General features: G+C 33.4%; 2 protein-coding genes and 1 non-coding gene across 4 annotated transcripts in view; all 3 read right to left on the minus strand.

Moving 5' to 3' along the window:
* Nucleotides 1–8,984: 8,984 nt before the first annotated feature.
* LOC107862391 (protein KINESIN LIGHT CHAIN-RELATED 3) lies at nucleotides 8,985–12,461 on the minus strand. Of its 2 annotated transcripts, XM_047409782.1 has the most exons (3): nucleotides 12,190–12,461; nucleotides 9,799–11,793; nucleotides 8,985–9,482 (listed from the first exon to the last, which is right to left on the minus strand). In XM_047409782.1, the coding sequence occupies exons 2-3, from the start codon at nucleotides 11,733–11,735 to the stop codon at nucleotides 9,266–9,268; spliced, it is 2,154 nt and encodes a 717-aa protein (XP_047265738.1). In that variant the 5' UTR covers nucleotides 11,736–11,793; nucleotides 12,190–12,461; the 3' UTR covers nucleotides 8,985–9,265. The 2 variants fall into 2 exon arrangements, with proteins under 2 accessions (XP_047265738.1, XP_016563449.2); XM_016707963.2 differs by having other exon boundaries at nucleotides 9,799–12,390.
* Nucleotides 12,462–16,845: 4,384 nt separating this feature from the next.
* Nucleotides 16,846–16,925, minus strand: TRNAL-UAG. The gene has a single exon. It is a non-coding gene; the product is annotated as a tRNA-Leu (tRNA).
* Nucleotides 16,926–17,475: 550 nt separating this feature from the next.
* LOC107862392 (serine/threonine/tyrosine-protein kinase HT1) overlaps nucleotides 17,476–19,764 on the minus strand; it is a 6,112-nt gene continuing 3,823 nt past the window's right edge. Inside the window, exon 3 of the mRNA XM_016707964.2 lies at nucleotides 17,476–17,946. Coding sequence (XP_016563450.1) covers nucleotides 17,707–17,946 — 240 coding nt within the window. The 3' untranslated portion in view covers nucleotides 17,476–17,706. The remainder of the gene's footprint in view (nucleotides 17,947–19,764) is intronic.

The following is a 19,764-nucleotide window of genomic DNA, read 5'->3' on the forward strand; positions in this document are numbered from 1 at the left end:
TTTCATTATCATAGTTGATTCTACTCCTAGATTAGATGCAATATCTGTTTTATCACAGTTTATTTGTAGTTGATTCTCCTGCTCATATATTGAAAGCATCACTATTGAATCAACTACTATTCCTAAGCAAGGTTCTGTCTTTTCCATATAATACAGGGAATTTGACTTTGAAAGCTCATTTTTTGGATGACAGATCCTTCTCCTGCACTTTTCCTGACCAAGCCAAGCATCAAAACTCTAACTATCACCTATATTGGACCTTCTCTTTCATTTTGAAATAGAACCTTAATTGTTACTCCTTATTATTGGTCACTTATTATTTGATTTTCCATTATTTCAATATTAGATTGTGATTTGATGTTATATGTTTGATTGTAGCTATTTTTTGGTTGCCTCAAGATTCGCCCCCTATGTATGGTTGATTGCTCTGTATGCTCGATTCTGCTCGTATACTAGATGTTTCACTAGAAGTCATCATTTATTTATCATTTTATTTACAGGTAGACCCCATTGATGCAACAAGATTTGTTGTAAGAGAAGAAGGAGTTGAATATATTATAGACCTGAAGAGCAGGACTTGTCAATGCTTGGTATTTCAAATAGATGAAATACCATCCACCCATGCAATTGCAGCGATAGAGAGTAGACATATGAACAAGTCTAGCTATTATTCCCATTGGTTCTCAAGACAGTCTTGGCTACAAACATACCAGGGAGAAATTCTACCAGTTGGAAGCACAACATCATGGATTATCACCGATAGCATGAAGGATCTGATCATAAATCCCCCAGATAAGGATGTTCTGCTTGGGAGAAGACAAACATCCAGATATCCTTGCAGAACATAATCTTCAAGAAACAATTATAGATGTTCGAGATACAAAAGGATCGGGCATAACAGATCAAATTGTCACTATACTCCTATCCTTCATCCATATGCAAAAAGATACAGAAAGAAAAATAAGAAAACATGATTAGTTTTACTTTTTATCCGAGAAGTTGGAACAAAATAGTAGTTATAATAGGATTTTTTTTATCCCTATTTTAGTTAGTAATAAGTACTTTTGACTTTCAATCACGAATGTCTTTTTATTTATATGAATTTTTAACTCGTGGTGAAGTATTTAACTCAATACCTTCTTATTGATTGTTTATAAAAATTATTTAGCATGTTAAATTTTTGTATATATTGATGTGTAAAAATATATCATATTAATAGGATTCGGGGAAGGACTACACCCTCAAGAGATGTGATGTGAATAATTCCACGGGATACACTTTAAAATTTGCCTTGAAGGCAAGATGCAGAACAAGTTGTGCCTCTTGGGTAAAAGTTGACACTACCTTATTCTGGAATGATTCAGTAGATGATCTACAACACTTGACCTAGAGGCAAGACTTAAGCCCCAAAGAAACAAGTTATGCCCTATGGGCAAGAGTTGACACTAACTTAGCATGTAATAACTTGGTAGATGATCTGCAGCTTGTGCCCTAGAGGCAAAAATTAATACAACAAACGAACAAGTTATGTCCCATGGCCAAGCGTTGATACTAGATTAGTGCGTGATAATTTGGTGGATAATTTATAAGTCTTGCCCAAGAGGCAAGATTTTTAGACCCCAAAGGAACAAGTTATGCCTCATGGGCAAGAGTTGACACTAGCTTATTCTGCAATGATTCTACAAATAATCTACAACACTTGCCCTAGAGGCTAGACTTAGCCATAAAAAACTACAAAAAAAAAAGCACGGGGAAGTATTCAATTGCGAGTAGAAAATAAGATGATACCAATCAACAAAATCAAGCATCTAAACAAATAAATAAAAGTGGAGAACCAACTACTGAGGATGAGGAGATGACCCTTGGATTACAAGGTCTAAACTGTTTCTTATTTTATGCCATTTAATCGAGGACAAATGTGATTGAAAAGTTCACAATGAACAAAATACTCATATAGCAGTCGCACATAATTAATGATAAGACAGGCCCCATAGGAACAAGTTATACCTCATGGGCATGAATTAGCCCTGCCACATTGTTTACTAATTTAGAAGATACTCAATAACTCTTGCCTCAGGGGCGAGACTTGCCACAAGGGAAGGCAAAAAATATTCTTCGATAATAAAACATAAGGTATAACTACAAAGTTAAAAATAGCTAAAAATTCTTCATTTGAATTGAGTTTCAATAACTACAAAACTAAACTACTACTCATGGTGCGTCCTCTTCCTCTTTTCTTTTTCAAATAATCTACCAACTTTTTCTGTAGTGTTGTCTTTTATACCAGCTTCTAGTTTTCTCTTTCCATAATCTCACAACAAAGCTCCATACCTCATGCGAACATTTTGTTCCTGAATTTCATTCACCCCCTTGAAATTTGCAATGTCGACTCCTCGCCCGTCACATAGTTTATGTAATCCCTAAATATGCTCCACAATAGAATCACACTTGGATTCTAAAGACTATATAAAAAAATTAATAATGTCAACAACACAATCAACACAATTATTGATATAATGATGTTATTTCTATTGAGTAATAAATCTAATGCGAAAATTACCATAATACGACTCATAATCACCTCTAAAGAAGTATCAAGATGAGTCTTAATAGAAGATGTCACTCTCTGCATGAAAATTGCAAAAACAAAAAGAAAAGGATTACTAAAGTAAGTTAGAAACTCAATAATGAATTATGATTTAACAGTAAAATAATAAAGTCCACCCAGATAACATTTATGCCGAGATAACACGGAAAATTATTATAAAGAGTAATTCTCATCTGCTTGAGCTAAACTAGAGTTCGAAACCAAATTTTCTACTAAACCGTCAATGTACCAGGAAGCAACAGGCTAAAACCTCCAGTTTCAATAACTAACTATACTCTCTAAAAGAATGTGCGAATAAACATATGCAGAACACGCACTGCTCAAAGAAACAATTTGTGCAGAACTTAGTGGTTACCACCAAACAAAAATTTGAAATAAGTACAGATGGAGTAGACGCTAAAGATTGGACCCAAGTTAAGAGTAGGAGAAGATGCATTTTTGTTGTACCGGGACAACAGGACTTCATGTACATTGCATATATAATAACCCAACTCTTCATTCAATATTAGTCAACGAACTAAGGCAGTTTGAGAGAAGTACTGCTTTTTTTTTTTAAAGTTTAAATCCATCACCAAAACCGTTCTAACATGTGGTAATGGAATGTTTGGCGAGACAAAATGAGTACTTACAACTTAATTCATACTTCATATAAATTAATTATACATCTGTTAAGGAAAAAACTTGGCTTGAGTTAATTGACTCATGATATGTAAACTAGCTTGCATAAATGAAGATGATTGAAATTTAGATCAAACTATTGCACGAATTGATAACAAAACCAGCTTATGTACGCTTGAGCTCTACATCAAGAAAAAGACGAGTAGAAAAAATAAAGTCAAAATCACAATAGATGATTTTACTTACAAGAATATACGAAGTTGACCATACATTACTTTACTATTTCAACATGGTGGTGCCTAATTCCCAACTCCGCTATAACAAAATCCAACAATTATTATGATGTACTAGGGTAAGATATCAAAAAGAACATGTATCACTTATTTAACTCACTAGAAGGACATGGATTTGAGACCAACATTCAAAACTTTCCAATTCCACATTACAAAATAGTGTCTGGTCGAACTTCACAAAAAATTCATGACTTTATTCTTGAATTTTTTTTAACTATATAGGATGAAGAAACCCCAATTCTCTTATTAGTATACAGATTGCAATCCTAAACTCAGCAAATTCGAACAGCGCCTAAGACAATACGAAACTACTATACTTATACCAATCTCGACTCCAATGCACACAATGGAAAACATGCTAAAAACCTTTAGCATTCAAAAATACTAAAGCTACAATCTTTGATAAAGCAATAGCAAACATTATCAATAAAAATATGTTAAATCCCAGTTCTCTTATTAGTACAACAACAACATTCCCGGTGAAATCCCACAAGAGGGACTGTCGAGGGTAGAGTGTATGCAGATCTACTCCCTATTTAATAGAGATAGAGAGGTTGCTTCCAATCTTATTAGTACACATATTACAATCCTAAACTCGGCAAATTCGAACAACACCAACGACAATACAAAACGGTAGTACTTATACCAATCTCGACTCCAATGCACACAATGGAAAACATGCTAAAAACCTTTAGCATTCAAAAAACCTGTAGTTACAATCATTGACAAAGCAAGAGCAAACATTATCAATAGAAAGATGCTAAACCCCAGTTCTCTTATTAGTACAACAACAACATTTTCGGTGAAATTCCACAAGTGGGACTGTCGAGGGTAGAGTGTAGGTAGATCTAATCCCTATTTAATAGAGATAGAGAGGTTGTTTCTGATCTTATTAGTACATAGATTGTAATCTTAAACTCAGCAAATTCGAACAGTGCCAAAGACAATACAAAACTGCAGTACTTATACCAATCTCGGCTCCAATGCACACAATAGAAAACATTTTAAAAACTTTTAGCATTTAAAAATCCTAAAGTTACAATCTATGACAAAGCAATGGCAAAAATTATCAATAAAACGCCGCTAAATCACAGTTCTCTTATTTTACAACAACAACACTCCTAGTGAAGTCCCACAAGTAGGTCTGTCGAGGGTGGAGTGTACGTAGATCTTATCCCTACCTCATCGAGATAGAGAGGTTGTTTCTAATGCACACAATTGAAAACATGCTCACTTCCTTTAGCATTCTAAAACCCTAAAGTTAAAATCTTAAAAAACACAAGACCAAAACTATGGCATTTTAAGTAAAGTTATAATCTTTAACAAAACAATAGCAAAATAATCAACAAAAACAACTTCCCCACACAACTAAAAGCCAAAAAAAAAAAAAAAGATATGTACAAAAACTTTCTATTTAGTAACATCTTCAAGAACCATGTTAACATAAACATCAAAGCCTCTAAGTGTACCAACAAGCTCCTTATCACCTTTCATTATAACCCAAATCTTTGAACCAATACAATGATCAAAACAATAAAAAATTCATTGTAATTCCACAAGTGCGGAAATCAAAACAAAAATGTGCATTTCATCAAAAGAAATCTAACCATCATCTAAGAGACAAAATAAAGATATCCACATTGCAATCAAAGATCTCAAATCTAGTAACACAAAATTATTTTGGTTCAATTGGCGATAGCGTATTACAAGATGGAAAATCGAACCCTCACCAAGAAGGTGAAAGTTTCGCCAACAACCAACTGAGCTGCTAGGTTTCCTGCTAGCAAAAAATTCAGGTAAACCAACTAAGCTACTGAGATTTCCCAATAGCACAAAGTTCAAATAGTCAATCAACCGAACTACTAAGATTTCTAGAAACATAAAACTTTTGATTTCAATCAAGATTTACTTTTTCCATGAAATCAAGAATGTGGCATTATTCAAAATTCACCTAGTAACACACAACTAACAAAATTAAAACTTCTTAACTGTACAACCATCAATTTGACAAATTCCTAAATATAACTCCCAAAAATACAACAAATTTATATTATGAGTTAAAACCTTAAACGTAAACAACAAAAAGAGATTTAAATACCCAATTCAATAATAAAATGCACAAAAAAGATTAAATAAATGTAAATGACAAACTGAATTTAGTAGCAACTTACATCAACAATGATGCCAATTAAATCTGAAGACAAAAGTCCCGAAGATTTGTGCTCTATTTCTTCACCAGAAGCAACATCCATTTTTTTTGTTAATCGATTTTGAAATTTTGAGAAAAATCGGATGAAGGGGAAGAGGAGCAACAGAAAGGGTTTTGAAAATGAGGAAATAAAAAGATGAACGAGAAGTAATAATTGACGAAAATTCTTGGAAAAAAAAGAGAAATTTAAAAAAATTTAAATAAAAATTAAAGATAAATAAATTTTAAAAAGGGGAAAAATGAAGAAATAAATAATGGTTGAAAAAAAGGAAAAGAGAAAAAAAATAAAGGTTGAGACAAATAAATTAAAATATGAAAATAAAGTTAAACGAAAAAATAGAAATTGAAAATAATAAAAATCACAATAATAAATTTAAAGGAAAAAAAAAGATTGAAAAAAAGTAGAATAATAAAAATAAAGGAAAAATTAAAAACTGAAAATAACAAAAAATAAAATTTGAGAAATAAATGAGTATGGAAATGTTAAAATATATTTGAGGTGTGGAGGGGCAAAATGATACTTTTTGTATATTAAAAAGTAAGGAAGACTATTTTTCAAAGACATTCTTATTTGGGTCAAATATCTAAAGTGACCCATATTTTGGTCTATGACATGCAATTTTCGGTAAGTATGTTATTTCTGAATTTTACCCTAATTTAAAACTTACTGTTTCCAACATAGTTTAAATTCATGGAAAATAATTTTATTGATAAACGTTGTGAGTATAAATCTGTTCCTCTCTTGATTTTCTCTCGTGATATTATTCATAATTCAAGGTCTGTCAGTAAGTATTTCTCAAACGTAGGATTTGATATGGATTTCTCCGTAATTCAAGGGCCTTTAGTGGCATATTTCTCGAAAGTAAGAATATTTGGATTTGATCTCCATGAAAGGACATTTTGTGGATCTTCTTGATGTATTTGATTATCAATAAGAAAGGGTTTGGATCTATAAATATCTCATCGAGGCCTTTCAGTAGCGTATTTCTCGAATGCAGGATTTGATATGAATTTCTCCGTAATTCGAGAGCCTTTAGTGACGTATTTCTGAGAGGTTTTATGGATTTCATATTTGAATTTGATCTCCATGAAAGAGGTTTTGTGGATCTTCTTTGATTATCAATAACAAAGAGTTTAGATCTATAAATATCCCATAAATTTATTGGGATTTTGAAGATCGTTGATCTCTTTGTGAATATCCCGTGAATTTGTGGGATACTGGAGATGCATTTTTTTACGAATACCCATGAATTTATGGGATATTCAACTGTTTCAGGGAATATGTTACCCTTTAAATATGCAGAATTTAGAGTGTAGGTAGCCATCAAGCTGGATTTAGGATAAAATAAGTCCAAAGAATTTTAATAAAAATTAAACTCTTTTTGTAGAATCCACAAAATTTCAGACTTACAAACTAAATCTTGTTTTACTGCACATGTGACATTTTTTGTATAGAAGAATCTTAGATGATGTTACGGTGACATTCACGAGCTGCCCAACTTTGTTTTCAAAAGGAAAAAGTGATTGTGCTATTTTTTATTTACTGAGTTTATACGTCTCTCTTTTAATGCTTTCGTTTTTTTGTCTGTATTGTTTCTATAGAGAATTTTTTTAGATACTTGAGATGAATTATAATACAGTTGCCAACATTATCATCAAATCTCGTAACCTGCAACATCAAAAACTATATAACATACATCACAAATGGACGAAAAATCGAAAATAACATAATAAACTGTGATTTCCAAATGTCAGTTTCCCATAATCTAACAATCAAAGCTTGTTAAACGGTAACCAAATATACTCATTCCTCGCAGAATTGTAAGGAACAAAACTGCTCAAGAATATATATCTAACGGATTGTTTTAATGTTAACCCAAGTATAAGAGACATTTTTTGTCATTTTGTCACTTGTACAATAAGTATCTATCACATTTGGATCCATAGAGAAGAAGGGAAAATGACATATAACAATAAATCCAAAGTATCTATGGTTCAATGATTGTGAATTTGGCTAGAGAAGTTAATTTCTAGAGAAAAGTTTTACCATGAAAATCAGGTCCCAACAAATCTAAAAGAGGCTGCATGTGTATAGACTGGAGACCTAAATAAAAGACCCACTATCTAATATTGTTTTTTTTTAAAGTAAAAGCAAAGGGTATGGGGGACCAATACATGAACATCAAGTACCTACACATTAGATCTACAATAACATGGATCCACTGTATACCAATTTCTAGCTGGAACAGATGGAGACTCCTTAGCTCCTATTTTCTACTATTTTTTTTTTTTCACCTAACATCAACATCTAATAATTATGACCATACCCCATTTTCCAGCTAGGAATTAATGTTTTAGGATGCGTTTGGTATGACGGAATTTTCCTAGAAATTAATTGATTTTTCTTACTATGAGAGCAAAGGTCGAATGGGTGGGGTGGAGTGGGAGCGAGTGCAGGGTACGTTGTGTGAAGAGATAACTAGTACGTACGTCACTTATGAAATTTGTCTTTTCCTATTCTACTGAAGAATACCATTCTTTTCCTAGAGAAGACGGTTTCCAAAATATTTTACCAATCAAAAATGGAAAAATCGGAAAACCTTTTACTCTATACCAAACACACCCTTAGTGGCATTAGATGTAACCAGGCTGACAGAAATACAAACAAGAATGACTGACAGAATTGCAGTAATTAAAGTAGGTACCAAGAATATTTGTTTTATGTCGCATGTTACTATCTACATAAGAAAATTCTATCTGGAATTTCTATTTGCCTCTGAATGATTTTTGCTCATGAAAGTAACAAAAAAAAACTTCAAGCAAGAGAATAATCAAGAATCTTCATCCAGACAGTACAGCTATTTGTTAAAGACTTTAGGTAGAGAGAATGAAAAAAAGATGAGCAATTTACATGTCTACATCCAATTCCACCAGCCAATATCTTTGATATGACTGCTGAATCAAGGGGTTGGTGTAGTGCCAACCAGATGTTACTCATATATTTGGCATTTATCTGTAACTATTATTAGACTAAGATGGCCTTACATGGAGCGACATGAACAGTGAGCATTCATATTAGCCGACTATAACTTGCTTGGGATTGAGCCGGAATTATTGTCAGTTTTTGTTGTATTTGGATTTTGTTTAGAGGTGGGGTGGAGAATCAGAAACAAAACTTTAGTTTCATGGATACACTTATCTAATTGAAGTGCAAATAATTGCACTTTGTACACAGTATAATGCTCAAAAACTGTAATGGTGTAAAAAGTGTTGTATTATTCTTTCCTCCTATAATGATATACAAATGATTACAGAGTTGCAACAACTGGACACAATAAGATTATCAATGAAACCATAAACAAAACAAGACCAATTTTGACCAATACAACAAGAACTTTGTCATCAAGATGCCTCCATTCAGCATTATGCCAATCCATGCCAGAACAAGATTCAATTAATAAAGCCTTCAACCTATACCTTTTTCTTTCTTTTTCTCGACTCTGATAAATACTTTAATCTCATGTACATTGTTCATAATCATACTATAATCAAATCATTATTTATAGTACTAGGACGGTGATTAGCATCGAGTAGATTCTCCAGTGACCTGGCTTTTCTATTTCGAACCCTACCAGCTTCCTTTAGTAGCTCGGCCAACCTTTTCTTTTCGTCATCAACATCTGGATTTGCTGTCCCTAGCTTTTCCTCTCTCACACCAACAATGTATTCCAGTATTTGAATAGCTTCATCCAACCTGCAAAGAGCATCAAGATCATCATGTAGTTGGAAAAAGAGACATGCATTACAGAATCATGATCGATAACAAAGAACAGACTTTATGTTGCCAAATAAAAACTTCTTAGCAGATGCTTGTTCCTAGCTAAACAAAACCTGCTTGAGTTGACTGTTGAAAACTATGATAAAAAGTTCATATGAATTTCAGATGAAACAAAATAAATCTGCTGTTTTTATTCTTAAGAGTATAACAAATAACACTAGGTGTATAACAAAGTAAATATGGTGCTACTACACAAGAATTGCAAAGTTTGTAGGTACAGCAATTAGCATACCTGCCAACAGCGTCATATGTGCCAGCAAGGTTGCTGTATACTCCCAACGTCTCAGGGTGATAGGGTCCATATTCCTGCTCCAGAATGCCTTTTGCTTCTTCAAACAACTCGACTGCCTCATTTATCGCATAACGCTGTACACAAGCAAGCCCCATTTGGTTAAGGGCGACCCCAAAGAAGGCTGACTTCTTCTCTCCACTCACTCTGAGCTTTGAAATGGCACTTTTAAAGGAGTTGTAAGATTCAGAATATTTTCCTAACATATAATAGATCACCCCCATTTGGGCTTCAATTCCCGCTATGGTATTCTGCTGCCCAGGGGCATTGTTATAAATCTTTAGCGCTTTCTGTAGCAACTTGAGTGCCTGATCAAGCTCATTCATCGACTCGTAAATAGCAGAAACATCAGCAAGACCATTAGCAATCTCCTCTGGAGCAATCCCAGGCATGGGCTTCCCATATATTCTGAGGGCATTCTCACAGTATGACTTTGAGTCCCTTAGCTTTCCCGTCCTGTTGTACAAGTCAGCCAGACGGACAAAAACAGAAGCCACGGCAGGATGGTTTTCTCCTTTGCTAGATTTGAGAGCTGTGAGTGCCTTTTGGTAAGCGAAAATGGCCTCATCATACCTATTCAGAGACAAATATGTGTCTCCAATGCTACAATCAACAGATGCCACCTCAGATTCCTGCCCATTGGCTACCATGGCCATACTGGCCAGAACAAGATGCTCGAGAGCAGCCTCATGGTCTCCCTTAGACTCACAAATTAGTCCCATCAGCCTTCTGTCTGCTGCTTCCTCTAGTGAAGGTGGTGAACCATTCTCTTTATGTATGTCAAGAGCCATCTGACAAAGCTTTTCCGCTTCATCAAACTGCAAAGCCTGAACATGAGCCTCAGCAAGATATCGACAAGTCTCACCAACTCTGGGATCACTATCTCCCAACACTTGTCTTTGGATTTCCAGACCGGTGGTATAAGAAACAATCGAGTTCTCAAGTTGGCCCAACATTGCATAAGTATCGCCCAATTGCATATAACCAGCAAATTTGGCAAGAGCATGTTCTTGTCCTTCTTCAACCACCGGAATTTCCAATGAGTGCTCTATCAGTGGAATGGCATCATCATACTGGCCCAGATTACAGTATATTGCTGCAGTTACATGCAGACACATGACCACATCCAAACTAGGCTTTCCATCGGCACATTTCTCAAATGACTTCGCTGCTCGATGAGCCAATTCAAGAGCTTTATGAGAATTATCCCCAGAAGATATCAAGTCTCTTGCTTGCTTAAGCAAGAAGGGACCAAGGTCAGGATTATCTAAACCCGAATCAGATGAGTCCTCATTTCCATTCCTCAATTTTGATCCCGACGCAGGCGAACTCTTCTGCCTACTCCTTGGGATACCAGCCACAACTGCCTTCTTAGAATTATTTTCATTTTTCTTATCAAGGGATGACCTCCTACCCTTTGGATTTGATTTTGTTGGAGTTTCTGATTCCAGCTCCAACTTAGAGGGCGTCTTGGGTTGCCCTGAAGAAGAGTCCTTCGTACTAGACAATGGGGAATTTTCCTTCTTAGAGCCAGAATCACTACGAGAGTCACCACTCTCTGGCTTCTGCACCTCATCATCCTCCTCGATTATCTCCACTTCCCTCATTTCTCCTCCAACAAGATGCCGTAGCTCGGAGTCAATCCTGGATTCATCACCATCTGAACCATAACTAGGCCTAGATGGAGATTGGTCAGAGCTCTGCATCTCACACACATTCTCATAAAGCTCCTCAATAGAAGGCTCAACCACCCCATCAGCAACATGCTCCACACCCCCCTTAGGAGACTCATTCTCTTTACATGGTGTAGAATTTCCATTTTCCTTCAATTCTTTAACCTCGTCAACTTCATGAATTTCATCCATAACAACTCCAGGCATCTTCAAGAAACACACAAAAACAAACAAGCACCACCACCAATAAATTAAATAAAATTACCTGCAAATACAAAATCTTTTTAGACCAATTTAAAAGCAGATCCAACCAGACACATCATGTTGACCTTTCTTTAAACCTTGACAAAATTTTGATCTTTTTGCACCCAAGAGCGTGAGAGAACCTGAGGTCCAGGTATCCCATGCACGTAATCGAGGTGCACGAAAGCAAACCCGGACAGCACAGTTCTCGAGAAAAAGAATTGATCTTTTTAACAGATCTTAGCATATTGCTGCAGCAAGAATCAAGAATGAACTAAAACAAACCATCTAAAAAGCAAAGGAACCCAATAGTAATACTACCATATAAATGAAACAGAAAGTGAATAGAGCACAAGTTGACTAATAACAGTAACAGAAAAAAAAAGTACAAAAAATTAAAAACAAGAAAGAGTCGTACCTTACTAGAAAGAACCCATTAGCAGTAAAGATGAAGTGGCTGTTCAGAAAGTTATATAGACAGAAAAATACAAAGTGTAAAAAGGAAAAATAAAAAATCTAAATGCTATTGGTGGGTCTGGTCTGGAAATAGTGTTAGCTGAGGCCGGAAAAAGATGGAATTTTGGAAATTAAAGAAAAAGAATGAGGACATACATGGATTAATATTATCTAAGTAGAGAAAAATGGAGGTTCTAGTGACACCGTTTAACTTTATACAGAAGCTTAAAAAATATTTTAAAAAAAATTTATGATCAGAAATATTCATCTATTTATTATTAGTGTCAAAAGACGAATTAGACATTTTAAGTAATATTATTTTGTGATAATCCGTTTTTTTATTAAATATTATTTTATTATTATTTATTATTTCTTGTACTTCTATTATATTTTTTTCTACGTAATTTTTATCTTGATGAGGGAAGGCAAACACTCTATTTTTTCTATATTTTATTTTGTGAGATAATATTGAATATGTTATTATTGTTATCTATTTTTAATAATAGAATAACAATATTTTTTTTTTAATACATTAAAAAGAAAAATATGTCAAATAAATTGAGATTTTAAAAAATACTAATAATTAAATAAACTAAGAGGTCAACTAAAGTGGCAGAGGTGGAATGTCAAGAGGAAAAGAGAAGGCGACTTCTCCCCAAACTTTGGCCTGCTGTTTCCCAACTAGTCTCTCATTTGTCTGAGTCTTTGCCACGTGGCTTTTCAAGAATATGTGAAATGAGTAAATTGACTAATTTACCCCCCTAAATTTTCTACAACTATTATCCTCTCATGGTACAATATTCAATTATTTTGAAAGATAATTTGTGTGAATCTTTTTTGTTTTTTTAAGAAAAATAAGACGTACTATTATTTATATGGTTTTTCAAATTTACCATTATTGCTCCAAGCTAGTAAAATAATTACTCTCCCATTTGGATTTACTTATCTTAATTTTACGTCTGTTTTTCTTTCAAAATTCTCTTTTTTTGACATTAATGTTAATTTCTTATAATAACTATGTCTAAGATTATAAATTGAAGAATATTTTGATACATTTTATATATTAAAAATTACACAAATACACAATTTATGTTTTCAATATTACAAAAAATCTCAACTCCCTAAACATATTATAAAAATTCAACATATACACAGAATGCTATGTATATGTCGGTTATGTTATGTATATTAATAGGGAGAGAGTAAAGTAATTAAAAAAGTGAAAGAAAGTGTAATTACTTCCAAAAGATTCGATATTTATGATATTTATACTTTTATATATATATTTTTACTTTCTTAAACATTAACAAACAACCAAATCAAAACATAAAAAATTTTAAACAAGATATTCAATAGCCTATAAAAGGTACTTTAAGTATTTATGACGTTAATTATTTTTTATAAAGAAGTCAGTAAGAAAAAATTACTCCATAAACGGATAATATAAACTATCTATATGATCCAATCTAGATAGTTGGAACTAGTGTCCTAAAATAATACTATCAGATACACCTTTTTATGACACTTTAAAGGAGTAACAAGTAATTTCCTCGTCTGTAGAACAATTTGTCAGTTTGTTTTTTTCTATATATATATTTTTTTTCCATTTTTGAGTTAAAATGTTGCATGTCATGATAAAATAGAGGATGAGTAAGTAGGGTTTGAAGTAGCTTCTAAGTTTGTCTTACATTTGCATGTCCATCTTGTCTTCCAAACCTGTTAACCTTCGATAGTTACTTTCCGGTTTCAATTTATTTGTCTGATTTAAATTTAAAATAAAATTAAAAAATAAAAAAGAATTTTAAATCTTGCAATCTTAGCTATTTAACAATGTGAAATGTTCGAACAAAGAGCGTGAAGGAAAAAGACTTTTTTTAAAAAATAAACTAAAAACGAAAGTAAGAAAAATAAATTAAAATGAAAGGAGTATGATTTATGAAGCACCTCCTCTCAATTAAATTTTTGGACATATTGAGAAGGTATTTGGTCATAGATTTTCAAATATTCTTCTGTTTATTTGAAATTTATAAAATTAAAGTTGATGACGACTCAATTATGATTAGTTATACTTTTTACGAAGGAGAGAAAAGAACACGCCATTTAAAAGTTATAAAGATGTAGTTGAAAAACATATTTTAAATATTTTTTAAATTTTGGAATTCTTTTATAGCCAACCAAACACATATTTTAAAATGAAATGAAAAAATATTGAGGAAAAAAATGAGTAATTGATCATGACCAAGCGGTTCATGAGTTTTTTGGTTATGTCTTTTCTAAAAGGTGTGGAAAAAAACCTTAATTTAGATGCTCCAATATGGACCAACTGAAGTATTAGTTGTAATGATAACATAAATAATTAGCACTTAAATTAAAGAAAGAAAATAAGAGTGATCATTACAAACTTTACAGTGTAAATTTGTAATGTTGTTTTGTAACAAACCGTATTGAAATTATTAAATTCTTTGTTCCCACCTTTGCAGCACTATAGAACAACTAATTCAAAACAATATAATTAGTAATAGAGTACTTTGGATTATTTTTCAATTTCTACTTTGTGTTCCATGAGCATTTAGTGGTACGTGTAATTAACATTGTGCAGTACTAGTACATGATATCGTGAAAGGATTAAAGAAAGCATATTATAATATTCCTCAAGAGTTGTGAAATTTTAACACCCCACGGGACCAATAATTTTACTAGCTTCGTTTTAAGTTAATCTGTTCATCTAATTTTGATTTGACGTGAAATTAAAAAAAATAAAAATTTTAAATCATGAATCTTAAATATATCACGTGAAAAAATAAAATTTAAAAAGAAAAAAAAAACACTTTTAAACAAGATTAAAAAGAAAAAAAACAAGACCAACAAACTGAAATAGTGGGGGTAGTAGTTCATACTAAAACTGAGGCATAATTTATATAATTAAAATATTAGATTTAAGCTTCGCTGGAATAATAATAATTGCTAAAACCGAGTTAATATAATAAAGTGTGATGATAATGGTGGTTAGTGAGTTTAGCTGTACACGAATTGGATTGATAGGCATCCTATGATAATTTGTACTTTCCCTCTAATCTATAAAATTATTTTATTAGTAATTATTTACTCTAAAAGGATGATTCCTCCATCTAGTGGATATAAATTAATAATGATGAGATGTTTTATGATTGTAAAGTTCAGTAAGAAAGGGTTGCTTTGTTTTGCTACATTCCATTAATGGCGGTCAAAAGTTGATCCATAAGTACATCCAATAATAGTATTATTTTCCTTGAAAATAAGAAGAATAAAATAACTTTCTACTAGTTCTGTTAATTTTTTTTTTTCCAATAAGATAATATATTAATTAAAATTGATACGCATGCACCATTAGTATTTTTGAAGGGAAATTAACATAACTAATATAATTATTTGAATTTGCTAGTTGTCTTTAACGATGGATCAATGTCTCTAAAAAATAATCAGTATTCAAAAGAAACTAGATAAGGAGGAGACAAGAAGCCAACTTTTGTTACTATTAGCTCCTTCTTAATCCACTCGACCTAATTTTTTTAGATTTGAAGTATTTTAAAATGTTGATACACATTTTATGTTAATTTTATATTTGGAAAATATCAAACCCTAATGACAATTCAAGTCTAATTTATGGTTTTTGAGCTCATTTTTCAAAATAAAATTTCCAACCATGTTATGTATCCATTTTCACTAGTTGGGATTTGGGCCATGACACTTTCATTTCCCGTTCAAAAATATCTAATATTATTACCTGAACAATGTTCGGTTACACGTTCTTGCATGTTTTAATTAATTTTCCTATCAAAAATGTTGTTAATGAATTGGGAGTATATTGCTCGAATTATTCTAACATGAAACATCTGCATTGCATTCACTGTCAAATAAACCCACGTATATATTGACAGTGTGTTAAAAATATTAGTATCATTTTATGTTACGTAAAAATCAATTGTCAAATAACTTTTTATAGCAAATTGACCTATGGAAATATGATTTACCGTATCGTTCAAATTTGGATGAACTAGGTTGAGAATATATCATGACAAGTTAATTGGTATTGTGCTTGAGAAAGTTTGAATTATGTATATCGTCTAAATTAACTCCCAGGAGAATTTGTCAAAATCGTGGTCACTATTTTTTCTATTTGATATGCTGAATGCAGACATAATAGAATAAATTGATATTAATTTTGTTTAGTGATTAAATAAATTGTAAAAGAGTATCAAACGAACAAATGAAAATTGGATGTAATCAAGTTTGACTAGTTAGATACTTTGTTGGCTTGATTGATTGCTAGGGCATCTCCTTAATTTAGGTGCTTATTTGGTACTCTTAATAAAAGATTTTGATTTTCATATAATCAGTTTTATTTATTAATTCCATTCTTGTGTATAGATTTATATCGTTTATCTTTATTTCTTGTTCATTAAATTGGGGTTTCAATCACCACATTTCGATATTGTATTGTGGGTTACTAGTGTTTGATAAACTGTGGACATACTAGCTGATAAAAGAAATTAACACTACTCCATAAAATATGTCACGAATCCTACAATGTTCTTTGATTTTTATTTTTAAAATAAAGTTGAGTAAAAGCCAAAAATTGTGACAGCTGTGGGATTTGAACCCACGCCCTTTCGGACCAGAGCCTAAATCTGGCGCCTTAGACCACTCGGCCAAACTGTCTTCGTTGTATTATTATTTGCTTCACAAATATTATTACATGTAATAATTTATTCACATAATTATCAACTACCATAGGTCCCAGGTATTGGTGGCAATTTGGCGTTGTAAAGTAGGATAGTAGGATGTACATATCTAAAAACTACTTAAGAAGTGATTACAAGCACAATTATTTATCTTTAAAAGTTACTAATGAAAATGTTCTATAAGATTCTCAAATAAATATTACCAGTTCAATTCTTTTTGGTTCAAGGGAATAACAGTGAGAATCTATAAAATCCATTTTCAATTTACCATACGTGGGTAACTATTATGATTATAATCAGAAAAACGTTTCGGAAAGAAAGTATTAATGCCTGATATTTGAGGATTCAAACAAATGATATAATATCTGAGTTGGTCACGGTAGTTCAATTAGAAAGAGACTCAACCTTGTTTTATAACCCAAAATTCACTCAACTTAAGAGTCGTTCACCACATTCACGTCGAAATAGCATGGTTGACGATGGATTTACTATTAAGTATCACAGCGTTAGAAAAAAAGAACAAAAGCTTGAAATGCAACTAAGCTTTCACATTACAAACAGGATTCGCCTTGTCAAATCCTGATCCAAATTTCAACAAAAACAAATAGCGAAATATCCAAACAGTGTCTTAGTTAAGAACAATAACATAGCTACTGAGAAGTGAGGACTAAAATAATATATTACACTTCACATTGGGGTCCTGGGGACAATTTTGGTCACCCAAGAAAAACATAATTAGAAACATGTTCTGGAGTTTCCTATGCCTCAGCAGAAGCTGATTTGTTGCACTTAGGCAAGCATTGTGACAAGGTAAAGTTCAGAGGGGGCTCGTAGGATTGCAAAAAATCAGGATCCTGCTCAAGCGCCTCCGCATAACTTTCAAGGACAGTTACAATCTCCTCGAAATGTGGCCTCTTGTGAGGATTGTTTGCCCAGCACCGTTTAATGAGTCTCCGAACTGCTGCTGGACATTCAGCAGGAATTGGTGGTCTTGCTTTCTGCAAAATTCCAATTATAAGAAAATGCCAAAATTTCTTTCTTACAGAGAGCAATGCATGATACTGCAAAAAATATTTACGCAAAGTTATTTGTTCTAATGTAACTTCACGCGAAAGAAACAGATTCCTACGCCAAATACAGTATGCATGCAGAAAAGCTATAAATAGGCTTAACTTGGCTGAAACTTAAAACCAATGATCTGGAAGTCAAACAAAGGCATAAAATTGTATCACCATCAACCAGCAATGCAAAAATCACAACTTCCAACGTGCATGAGAACCCCCGTAGGAGGAAGAAGAGCAGATGTCCTATGCATAGGACAGTCAAAAGATCATAATTAAATATGCACACTCACTACGTATTGCAAAAAATTTGAAGTGCACACATTTTTTTTTTAAAAAAGAACACATTTAAAACAGAAAAGATTAACTACAAAGATGGGACACAACAGATCTTAAAGGAAGGGCAGAGGGGCGGTGTCTGAAAGACCATTATAAGGCAACATGAAATACCCAGAGAGAGACCGAGCTAGTCACATAATGGGGTTGCAGCTTCGTTTAGTAGAGTGCATTAAGCAGCAGCAGGCAGCAGCAATGTTGGGAATACTAACTTAAAATTTTAAAATCATCCATTTAAGTAGTACAGTCGACAATTCTACTCCAACATGAAGCCTCATACTTCAAATTTTACTTCGGAGCCCGAAACCCAAGGAAACTGATGGATTGGTAGACACAGAATACAGGTGGAACAAACTTCTCTTATGTTTCACAGGAGACTACAATGACTTTTACTTATACATTTGTCTTACAAATTAATACTTCTTCCGGATCCTCAATTTCTCTTTCCTGAAAACAACTCACTCACGAGCCTCACTGTTCTTATAGGTATGAACGAATAGAAACTTCTGCCACTTGGGAGAGTTTCCTATGGTAAAACATGGGATTTGAAACAAGTTTTTGAGTGATGTTAAAGCAGACTATGCTGATCTGCTCACAATACCTCAGGGAGAGGATAGAGATGTCGCTGATCAAAAGAGCAAAAAGAAAAAGAAAAAAGAAAAAGAGAAGAATAAAGCAACATTAATATAGTGCCAACATATGAAATAGCTCAAGTTTTGATGAAGAGAGGAATCAAGAGGCTCATCAATTCTAAAATGCTAATCACTTGTCGGAAGCTCCATTTAAGTTTTACAGCCAAACGTTTCTGGAAGAAAAACAATATGATTCTAACACAATAAGGAAAGAAGCAAAAGAAAATAGATGTGTGTGGGGGTGGGGAATCACATTTCCTATTGAAGAGAACCAAATTTAGAAATTGACATAAGATTTGACCAGAGACAGACAGACAGGTGTGAGAGCACTTCAACACATAATCAGAAGGTGAAATAAATTTGCATGCTCCGAGCATAGTGCCTATGCGCCGCAAGTGGGATCGGAGGGGGAGGAGAAGATGCGGTTTTGGGAGGCTTTGGAGGAGGTGGTGAGAGGCGTGCCTAGCTCGGAGAAGATTGTTGTAGCAGGAGATTTCAACGGGCACATCGGGGCGCTACCGGGAGGCTTTGGTGATGTGCATGGTGGTTTTGGTTTTGGGGAGAGAAATGAAGAGGGGGCTACCCTATTGGAGTTTGCGAGGTCCTTTGGGCTGGTGGTGGTGAACTCGGGCTTTCCGAAGAAGGACGAGCACCTGATCACCTTTCGAAGCGCGGTAGCCAGGACCCAGATTGACTTTTTGTTGCTTAGGAAAGGGGATAGGGCGTGGTGTAAGGACTGTAAGGTCATTCCGAGTGAGAATCTTTCGACCCAGCATAGGCTCTTGGT

Source organism: Capsicum annuum, chromosome 3 (genome assembly GCF_002878395.1).
Source record: "Capsicum annuum cultivar UCD-10X-F1 chromosome 3, UCD10Xv1.1, whole genome shotgun sequence".
NCBI classification, from domain to species: Eukaryota; Viridiplantae; Streptophyta; class Magnoliopsida; order Solanales; family Solanaceae; genus Capsicum; species Capsicum annuum.